This window comes from Eucyclogobius newberryi, unplaced genomic scaffold, assembly GCF_026437365.1.
Source record: "Eucyclogobius newberryi isolate DKJ021-1_F unplaced genomic scaffold, fEucNew1.0.hap1 SCAF_16, whole genome shotgun sequence".
NCBI lineage: Eukaryota > Metazoa > Chordata > Actinopteri > Gobiiformes > Gobiidae > Eucyclogobius > Eucyclogobius newberryi.
Window position 1 is genome coordinate 31,207,775 of NW_027315790.1, and position 11,119 is coordinate 31,218,893.

General features: G+C 40.2%; 1 protein-coding gene across 1 annotated transcript in view; it reads left to right on the plus strand.

Annotated features, from left to right (window-relative positions):
* LOC140362191 (polyhomeotic-like protein 1) overlaps positions 1-10,696 on the plus strand; it is a 29,668-nt gene extending 18,972 nt beyond the window's left edge. The window contains exons 11-15 of the mRNA XM_072448260.1: positions 583-667; positions 1,348-1,435; positions 1,946-2,159; positions 3,436-3,688; positions 6,595-10,696. Coding sequence (XP_072304361.1) covers positions 583-667; positions 1,348-1,435; positions 1,946-2,159; positions 3,436-3,688; positions 6,595-6,746 — 792 coding nt within the window. The 3' untranslated portion in view covers positions 6,747-10,696. The remainder of the gene's footprint in view (positions 1-582; positions 668-1,347; positions 1,436-1,945; positions 2,160-3,435; positions 3,689-6,594) is intronic.
* The last annotated feature ends 423 nt before the right edge of the window (positions 10,697-11,119 follow it).

The window sequence follows — 11,119 nt, forward strand, 5'->3', positions numbered from 1 at the left end:
TAGGCAAAAATGTCCGTTTTAAATATATTAATTTGTCTCCCAGTGCAGAAAGTGGATTTTACTCGTCAAGAATCACAGAAATAAGACTCAAAATCTTACTTTTTCAGCCTTTATTTTGTAGAACTGTCTTAAACAATAATAATAATTCCGTTATTTGTTGTTGTCGAGACTTAAAGTCAATGAATCTTGGTTGGATTCATGAAATTTGCAGTGTACAGCTCATTTCTGCCTGGAATCACGTCGGAATAGGCTAGTTTTGTTTATTTCCGCGTGGTAATTCCGTCTGCCGCCAGTAGATGGAAGCACTCACATCTTTTTACGCTCTAAAACCTGAGGTGCCAAATCAGAGGTTCAAGAGCACGTTTAAAGAGACAAATAATGCAGAATACGTGTCCTTTAAAGACGTACGATTAAATTTATTTCGTGGGTTATTGCTTTGCCCGGAATGTTCCGCAGTGTGGCATTAAACGCACATTATCCATCTCATATTTACGTGTGAATTATTTTAATGTCTAAAAGAGATGGACACGTTTTCCATGTACTTTTTTTGTGAAGTTGATGACTGCGTTGTTTGATTGACAGGTGTGTGGGCCAGTCAAAGACCCTTCGGGGGAGGAGCTTGCGAACGACAGCCTTGAAAACGACCAGTCACAAGCTACAGCCTCAGGTAACGCCCACTTTCACAGGGATCTGAAGTCGATTCATTGTTTAACTGGGATTTTAAGGATTTGGGGGCGTATTGTGAGTTTAGTATACATGTAAATACCTAGTGACAAGTACTTTTCTATATATATATAGTTGTTTTTTAATGAAATACTGTGAGTTTTAGTCCCGTGAGTGCAGTTTAGTAGATATTTGCTCTAATCGTTAGGGCCTGCAACCAACGATGATTTCAGCACAAACAATGTCGATTTTTTTTTTTTAATATAGTGATTGAAGGCGTCTAAAGAGAGGATATTTATGAAGAAAGTTCCCGGATGAATTGTGTCGCCTTTGTTACCCCAGAAAAGCCCCATATTGACTGAAATGTTGTCGTTCTGTGCTTAAAACAGAAGCAGAATCCAGTCTTTACCTCTGTCTGTGCGAATGAGCCGGAGGAAGGTGCCGTAATTACAGTTTCCGGATAACTTGCGTCGCCTTTGTTACCACAGAAACGCCTCAAATGTACTGAAATGTTGTCATCCTGTGCTTAAAACAACAGCAGAATCCACCAGCTTAACCTCTGTCAGTGCGAAAGAGTTAGAGGAATGTGCCATAATTACAGTTTACGTACAACTTGCATCGCCTTTGTTACCCCAGAAAGGCCCCAAATGTGCTGAAATGTTGTGTTTTGTTTGTCCCGTGCAGTGCTGAAGTGCGAATACTGCAAGAACTTTGCGCCCGAGAGTCAGTTCCGAGGCACCAAACGCTTCTGCTCCACGACCTGTGCAAAGAGGTACTTCAGTTTGCATGTTCACGCCACATGTCGAGTGATAAAAGCCATTTCAGAGTCACAAAAAGGATTTAAAGCCATTTCAGAGTCAAGAAAAGGATTTAAAGCCATTTCAGAATAACAAAGTCTACTGCCAATCCATAATGTACTGTAATATCATCTGAGAAAGTCAACAATTGATCAGAATAATCAAGTCGAAAACAGACTCTAAAACACATGAAAACAGACTCTAAAACAGACTCTTAAACACATTTTCTGGTTAAAAATCCACATGTTATCAAAATATGACGATCTATTTAATAGGTTTGATAGTCGACATTATTATTCTGATTCATTGCGTTGATCACAATCTGTTATTTATAATGTTGAGGACATTTTTTATTTAACATTTCACTCAAATCTAGAGCAAATTTACCCTGGACATACTGGAACCACACTTGGAACTGTCTCTTTGCCCGTCACATTTATATAATATTAAACTCTTTAACGACACAGTACGTATTGGTTTCCCAGGTACAACGTGAGCTTCCGGCAGACCTTTTCCAGACAGAGCCACGCCCAGAACCAGGACCGGACCAAGGACCAGGACCGGGACCGAGCGCGAGAGCGGGAACGGGAGCGGTCCAACTCGGAGGACGACGGGGGGACGGTGCGGAGGAGAGTCCCGCGGAGAACCAGCTCCGAGATCGCCAGCGCCAAGATCGCGGGACGAGCGGCGCAAGACAAGGTTCAACACCGTCATTTTGTTTATCATCTGGAGCGTTTTCCACTTATTGTTTTGCTCGAAATGTTCCGCTGCGCGTCTTCGATTACATGTGATGTTTATCTGCCGCGGGGCGAATATTGTCCCCTCGGAGCCGATCCAATAACAAACACAGAGCGCTCGTCGGCCGCGTAATCGAGCTGAATACAGAGTTTACATAAGCCCAAATTCTGAGTATCACGGCAATTTAAAGATGAAATAAAGTGAAGTAACACAATTTAAAGTACTAAAACTAAACTAAAAATGTGTTTATTCATTTGGGCTGGGACAATGTGTCGTACTTTTATATAAAAAAGTCAAAGCTGCAGTATTTGGTGCTGATTGATTAAAAAACTTAACATTAATGTGCTTTTGACTGATTTACAGTTAGTTTATAACTTTAGGAAATTGTACTTATGCATTTTGGGCAAAGTAGTATAAGTTAATCCTTATTATATTGAACCATGACTAACTAACTAAACTAGGGCCAAACCAGGACCAAACAGGAGGAGTTTGAATAATGCCACTCAAACATTCTAATTCAGAATTGTTTCTAAAAAAAAACACCTGCAAATTTATATTCTTCAAATATCTTTTTTTCGTCTTCTTTTATTTCTTAAAAAAAAAAAAAAATCACAGTTCATTCTCACTTCTAAACTTGTTTTTTTTTTTTTTTATTGCTATTTTACGGTTTTGTTTCTAAAAACCACTTGCCAATTTTTTTTTTTAAATATATACTTTTATTTAGATTTTTTTTTATTCTCCTTTTAATTTTGATTTTTTTAAACAATTTCACAGTTTATTCTCATTTGTTCATTTTCTAAACTTTTTATTTTTAAATTATTATTTATTGCTATTTTATGGTTTTGTTCTGATTCGATTTTACCAGTTTTTTTTATTTTTTTTTTTTTTATTTAATTTTTTTATTACACAAACAAAAACAACATGACCAGAGAGCAAGACAAAAAGAAGAAAAATAATAATAATAATAATATGTTTTTTTTATTTTCCTTTTTTCTTATATTATCCTAAAGATTCTGTCTCCATGGAGATGTCATTGCTTTGCCCGGAATGTTCCACTGCCTGGCATTAAACTTAAACACAGGTGTTGTTTCCCTTGATAAACGACCGTTCTTACTGTGAGTTGGCACGCCTCTCCACAGACCTGGCCTGTTACTTTGCACTATGCCGTGTCTCCGTGTCGTTGGATCGTTCGTGGAACATTCCAGACGCACAGTCTCACATTGTTCTCTCGTCCCAGTGCGGGTCAGAGTCCAGCCGCTCGGAGGAAGAGTCCAGCGCTGAGGACGATGAAGACGACCCCATGTCTCTCTCTCCAGCCTCCTCCGCCTCCTGTCACCAGGCCCCGCCCCCGCCTCCTCCACAGGCCACCCCCCCTCCGTCACAGGCCCCTCCCCCCGTCCAGAGTCAGCCGTCTGCGCCGAGCTGCCCGGTGTCCAGCCCGGGACAGTGGAGCGTCCAAGAAGTCTCGCAGTTCATCTCGTCACTGCAGGGTACGGCACTGTCGCGTCTTTGTGATGTCATTAAGTTTGTGATGTCATTGTGTTTGTGATGTCATTGTTGCGTCTTTGTGATGTCATTGTGTTTGTGATGTCATTGTCGCGTCTTTGTGATGTCATTGTGTTTGTGATGTCATTGCACTGCGTCACGTGTTTGTGATGTCATCGTCGCATGTTTGTCATGTCATTGCACTGCGTCGCATGTTTGTGATGTCATCGTCGCGTGTTTGTGATGTCATTGACGCATGTTTGTGATGTCATTGCACTGTGTCGCATGTTTGTGATGTCATCGTCGCATGTTTGTGATGTAATTGCACTGCGTCGCATGTTTGCGACGTCATCGTCTCGTGTTTGTGATGTCATTGCATGGTCGCATGTCTGTGATGTCATTGCACTGCGTCGCATGTTTGTGATGTCATTGCACTGCGTCGCATGTTTGTGATTCATTGCACTGCGTCGCATGTTTGTGATGTCATTGTCGCGTGTTTGTGATGTCATTGACGCATGTTTGTGATATTGCACTGCGTCGCATGTTTGTGATGTCATCGTCGCATGTTTGTGATATCATTGCACTGCGTCGCATGTTTGTGATGTCATCGTCGCATGTTTGTGATATCATTGCACTGCGTCGCATGTTTGTGATGTCATCGTCGCGTGTTTGTGATGCCATTGTGTTTGTGATGCCATTGTGTTTGTGATGTCATTGTTGCGTCTTTGTGATGTCATTGTGTTTGTGATGTCATTGTTGCGTCTTTGTGATGTCATTGTGTTTGTGATGTCATTGCACTGCGTCGCGTGTTTGTGATGTCATCGTCGCATGTTTGTGATGTCATTGACGCATGTTTGTGATGTCATTGCACTGTGTCGCATGTTTGTGATGTCATCGTCGCATGTTTGTGATGTCATTGCACTGCCTCGCGTGTTTGTGATGTCATCGTCGCATGTTTGTGATGTCATTGCACTGCCTCGCGTGTTTGTGATGTCATCGTCGCGTGTTTGCGATGTCATTGACGCATGTTTGTGATGTCATTGCACTGTGTCGCATGTTTGTGATGTCATCGTCGCATGTTTGTGATGTCATTGCACTGCGTCGCATGTTTGCGACGTCATCGTCTCGTGTTTGTGATGTCATTGCATGGTCGCATGTCTGTGATGTCCTTGCACTGCGTCGCATGTTTGTGATGTCATTGCACTGCGTCGCATGTTTGTGATTCATTGCACTGCGTCGCATGTTTGTGATGTCATTGTCGCGTGTTTGTGATGTCATTGACGCATGTTTGTGATATTGCACTGCGTCGCATGTTTGTGATGTCATCGTCGCATGTTTGTGATATCATTGCACTGCGTCGCATGTTTGTGATGTCATCGTCGCATGTTTGTGATATCATTGCACTGCGTCGCATGTTTGTGATGTCATCGTCGCGTGTTTGTGATGCCATTGTGTTTGTGATGTCATTGTGTTTGTGATGCCATTGTGTTTGTGATGTCATTGTGTTTGTGATGCCATTGTGTTTGTGATGTCATTGTGTTTGTGATGCCATTGTGTTTGTGATGCCATTGTGTTTGTGATGTCATTGTGTTTGTGATATCATTGCACTGCGTCGCATGTTTGTGATGTCATCGTCGCATGTTTGTGACGCCATTGTGTTTGTGATGTCATTGTGTTTGTGATGTCATTGCACTGCGTCGCATGTTTGTGATGTCATTGCACTGCGTCGCATGTTTGTGATGTCATTGTCGCGTGTTTGTGATGTCATTGTCGCGTGTTTGTGATGTCATTGCACTCCGTCGCATGTTTGTGATGTCATTGTTGCATGTTTGTGATGTCATTGCACTGCGTCGCATGTTTGTGATGTCATTGTTGCATGTTTGTGATGTCATTGCACTGCGTCGCATGTTTGTGTTGTCATTGCACTGCGTCGCATGTTTGTGACGTCATTGTCGCGTGTTTGTGATGTCATTGTCACGTGTTTGTGATGTCATTGCACTGCGTCGCATGTTTGTGATGTCATTGCACTGCGTCGCATGTTTGTGATGTCATTGTCGCGTGTTTGTGATGTCATTGCACTGCGTCGCATGTTTGTGATGTCATTGCACTGCGTCGCATGTTTGTGATGTCATTGTCGCGTGTTTGTGATGTCATTGTCGCGTGTTTGTGATGTCATTGCACTGCGTCGCATGTTTGTGATGTCATTGTTGCATGTTTGTGATGTCATTGCACTGCGTCGCATGTTTGTGATGTCATTGTTGCATGTTTGTGATGTCATTGCACTGCGTCGCATGTTTGTGATGTCATTGTTGCATGTTTGTGATGTCATTGCACTGCGTCGCATGTTTGTGATGTCATTGTTGCATGTTTCTGATGTTTTTGTTGTTGTGTTGCTTTTAATGGCGGTTGCAGCCAACTGAAAAGGTGCACTTATCGCCTTAATGCGACACATTTTTCTGACCGTTTAAACAATGATTTCACAAAATAAAGGTTTTGCCAGTTTTTTTGTCAAATCATATCTAGAGTATAATTTACATGGATTCTGGCCCTTGTTTACAATGTGGATGCTTGGTAACCTTTATGGAAATACCTCTGTCTGTGTCACATCCGCTGCTAACGTCCAACCAGGACAAACTGGGGGTGAGAAACGGGCAAAACGCTCAGCAAAGTCTTAAAAACGATCATGTTGACTACGTTTTAGTGAAACGCGTTGTCTGAACTGCCACGCCCACTTTCATTCTAAGTTCAAACGGCCAGAAAATGTTGCTCCCTGTGTAAATTGTCGCTGCATTTTGGCCGGAACACAACCGGCGCTATTCCGCTAAGCTAATATCTGACACGTCCAAACTCGTTATGCTCGTTCTGACCGCTCCCTCTCTTCTGACCACGCCCCCTTCACGCCCCCGGACAGGCTGCGAGGACCTGGCGCCGCAGTTCCTCTCCCAGGAGATCGACGGACAGGCGCTGCTGCTGCTGAAGGAGGAGCACCTGATGTCCACCATGAGCATGAAGCTGGGCCCGGCGCTGAAGATCTGCGCCCACATCAACAACCTGAGAGACTGAGAGACAACGACGAGGGGCGGCGACCCGAAACGGCGAGGGGCGACCCGAAACGGCGAGGGGCGACCCGAAACGGCGAGGGGCGACCCGAAACGGCGAGGGGCGACCCGAAACGGCAAGGGGCGACCCGAAACGGCGAGGGGCGACCCGAAACGGCGAAGGGCAGCGACCTGAAACGGGGAGGGGCGACCCGAAGTATCCCACGTCCACGCCCCTTTTTAGCGCCAGCGTTTTTCGAGAAGTCAACTCCGCATTTCAACATTGTTTTATTTATGTTCTCGTTTAGTTTTTGAGTTCCGAGCAGTTACTCCTCGACGACCAGAAGCAGTTACTCCTCGACGACCAGAAAGACTGAAAAACCGCCAAATAAAAACACGAATCTGCCCGAAAAACACACGTGCGTCGAAGGTCAAAGTCGTTTGTTTTTGTGTGTTTTTTGTTTTTTTGGGAAGTCAAACCGTAGCGCAATTGTTATTATTTATTATTTCGCAGTTACTTGAAAAGCGTAGACTGAAATGTCACACGGACGAGCGCGTCGGGCGTGTCCAAAAAGAGAAAAGTATTCCCGTTTTTAAACAACAATATTGAGTGCCAGTGTTTCGGGAAATCTGCCCTCAGTTTAGTTTAATTTGTGATATTTGTGATTAGTTACATTTCCCCTGGAGTATTGTGATGTTTAAGTTGCACATCGTTCTCATTCGTTCACCAGTTACGAGCTACAGTGTTGATTTTGTTCAGAAGCTAAAGCTAAAGCTAAAGCACACGTTTAAGCTTCACGGTTAAATATTAGTGATTTATGAAGGTAGTTTGAGTATTTTGTAAACTTATCTCCAAACGGTGAAGCCAATCTCAGTTTTTTTAATGTTTATTTCATTATATTTATGTTGTTTACCCGGTCTCCTCACCGGTGACGCGCTAAAGAGGATGCTAAGTCGTCGCCGGAGGAAAACGCCACTTAAACTTTGCTTTTGGCGCAAATAAACCGGTAAAAAGGTTCACAGACGATGAGTCGGTACTATCCCAAACCCGCGGCGTTATTCGCAGTGTACGTCTTTCGCGGGCTAATGCCAATGGCTAATGCTAACGGCTAAAGGAAAAAACGCATAATTCAAAAGTAGCTGAAAGAGCTCGAGAGCACGAGCCCAAACTTACGCCGTTATTTGCGATTTATGTCTTTCGCTGGCTAATGCTAACGGCTAATGCTAACGGCTAAAGGGAAAAACGCATAATTCAAAAGTGGCTGAAAGAGCTCGACGGCGCAAGCACTGAACGCCGCGTCCACCGCAAACGTGTCTGCGCCTTTCGTCGTTCAAAAGTTAGATTGAATTGTTCATCGCTATGGCAACGGCCCCTGGGTTTTCACCGGGCGTTTTGTCACGAGGCCAAATCAGAGCAATACGTCGGTTTTATCCGCGGTAAATGTCTCCGAATCACCGTTGTTGGCGGTCGAATAACTTTTACAAAATACTTTATTACAGTACTTTATACTTCAGAGCCCAAACTGTGTACAAATGTCGTACAAAACGGGCCCATCTTTTACGACAGATATCCGGCATTGAACGTATTTGAAACGGCACTCCACTTTGCATTTTGTTTGCACTTTTTATTTGTTTTGCCTCCGTCCACAGGGTTCAGGGAGAGAACAGGGTAAATAACGCCCTGAAACCAGAGGGAAAAGGGGTTAAAATACTACAAAAAAACATCCTAACGTCTATTGTTTTTTCACCTTTCAGTAAGTTATCGTTTGTTTGTTTGAGTTTGTATTTATGTAATCCTGCTAAAATGGCTGCTTGTTTCTGTTGCGTTTGAGTTGGAAAAAGTGTGTTCAAAAATGTCATTAATTCAGACATTTGAGAGCACGTTCGGCTGCTTTTTAAATGTTCTTACCGGCAGCCTTTTCGTGGACCTATGGGGGAACTATGTGGTGTGTCGCCATGGTAACGACTTAGATGTGTCAACACTACATGTATCATCTGCAGGTGGGCGTGTTGTCGGTCTAAAAAAACAAAAATGACCAATTCAGAGCTTAGAGTATTTTGGCTGGAATTGGTATCACACTTTTCAAAACGTTTGAAATTGTAAAGGAATAATGTTTTTTTTCAAATAATAATAATAATAAATAACTAAACAAAATAACAGAAACATTTAAAAAAATAAAAAATAAGAATAATTAAAAAAATAATGAAAGAAAAAATATAATAATAATAATGATAATAAAAATAGTATTAGTAGTGAGTAGCAAAACTAAACCTAGACTTAAAAAAACTTAAATAAAAAGTAAAATCGGTAATTAAGTACTAACAACGAAGAGGACAAAAAACAATAGACGTTATTAACAATCAGTAGACGAACACTGCATAAGGAGTATTAGCTTTAATTATTTAGCAGTACCCACGTGTGCTGGACAATACCAGAAATCTCTGTTTCGATCCGATACCGTGTGATACTACGGCAGATATCGAAGTATCGATCCGATGTCGATATCAATTATGTTTTGTATTAAAATGCATAGAAACTCGGCGCCATTGTCTTCAATCCAGGCAAGTTTGAACTCATCTAAAGATAAATGTATGTGCAGATAAACTAAAATATAAGCAATATATTCCAAAAAATACAACAAAATCATCAAAAAATTCAAATACTCTATATCTTTTTGGTACCTCAGTCAGTACGTATACATAAATATTTGGTATTTATCAGTCTGTCGCTACAGCACTACACACACACTGATGTTAAATGAAGATTATTAGATTGTTTTATCAATTACCAGATGCAAATATGCAGTTTTCAAACAAATTTTGAAAATGACGTTAAAAAATGATTAAGTATTTATGTTGGCAACTTCATGATACGTTTTTATTCAAGTTGTGTGATTAATGTCCCCCCAAAAAAGGCCAATACATGCGTCAAATCATTCTCTAAAACGTCCAATTAAATGCAATTACTGAGCCGCCTCTAAACTTGTTAAAAAATCTAAACTGGTTAAAAAATCTAAGCTTGTTAAAAAAATCTAAACTGGTTAAAAAATCTAAACTTGTTAAAAAAAATCTAAACTTGTTAAAAAATCTAAACTTGTTAAAAAATCTAAACTTGTTAAAAAATCTAAACTTGTTGAAAAAATCTAAACTGGTTAAAAAATCTAAACTTGTTAAAAAATCTAAGCTTGTTAAAAAATCTAAACTTGTTAAAAAATCTAAGCTTGTTAAAAAATCTAAACTTGTTAAAAAAGCTAAGCTTGTTAAAAAATCTAAAAAAATCGTCTCTGTCGCTACTTCCTGGACACACCTCGTAGACTTTCCTCACCGAACGAACGGACGTGTGAGCGCGCTTGGTCATTAAATGATTCTGTAATAAGTGTAATATTCTGCCTTTTGTATTTAAACGCACATTTTGTCACTGGGACCGCCTTGTTTTGAAGCTGTAGACGTTTTTTTTTCTCGCGTTCTTCGATTTCTGTGAACTTCGTGGCCTTTTCGAGTTACAACTAGGTCTAGGAAAGGATTAAAAAAATGATTGTGTTTTTAAAAATGCTTTTCATATCATAACTTTTTTATATTAGTGACGCTAACTTTTTTACTTTTTTCAAAACTGTCGCCTTTTTCGCCTTCAAATAAAATCGTAGCCTCTCCTCTTCTGTCTTCCTCTTAGCTTTCCATAGCGTTACGGAAAAAACTAAAAAAGAACTATTTACTTAGATACATTGCCTATATTGTTAGTGAACGTCGCAGTATTTTCAGAAACCTTTGGTAGTCGCGTATTTATTATATTTTGAAGCCAATTTACGATTTTTAGCGATTGTTTTTACCGAAAGCGTTAAGGGCAAAATCTGGAATGCGACGCACGTTTTTTGTTGAATTTGGAAAGTGTTTCACATGTTTGAGATAATCAGAGACTGTACAATATTGTGTTTTGGGGGAAGGGGTTAACGGCGACATCTTGCAAATAAATAATCAAGCAACTGTGTTAAATTTGTATATTTTTGTCGTTGGTTCGACGCGTGACATTTTATGCAAACACCAAAAACATGACATTATTAGAAAGTACAAATACTTTACTGGAATTGAGTTTTAGGCATTTTTTTAGTACATTTTTAATAATGTACTTGAAATTTAGTAGAATTTGTTTTGCCCTGTAATTAGATACATTATATTTATTTATTTTAATTAGATGCATTTTATTTATTTATGTCTTTATTTATTTTATTTAAATACATTTTATTTATGTTTTTATTTTATTTAGATGCATTTTATTTATGTCTTTATTTATATTAGATACATTTTATTTATTTCTGTTTTTATTTTAATTTTTTAAATACATTTTATTTTTGTATTTATTTTAATTACGGTAGATACATTTTAAACTCATAAAAGTCTCTG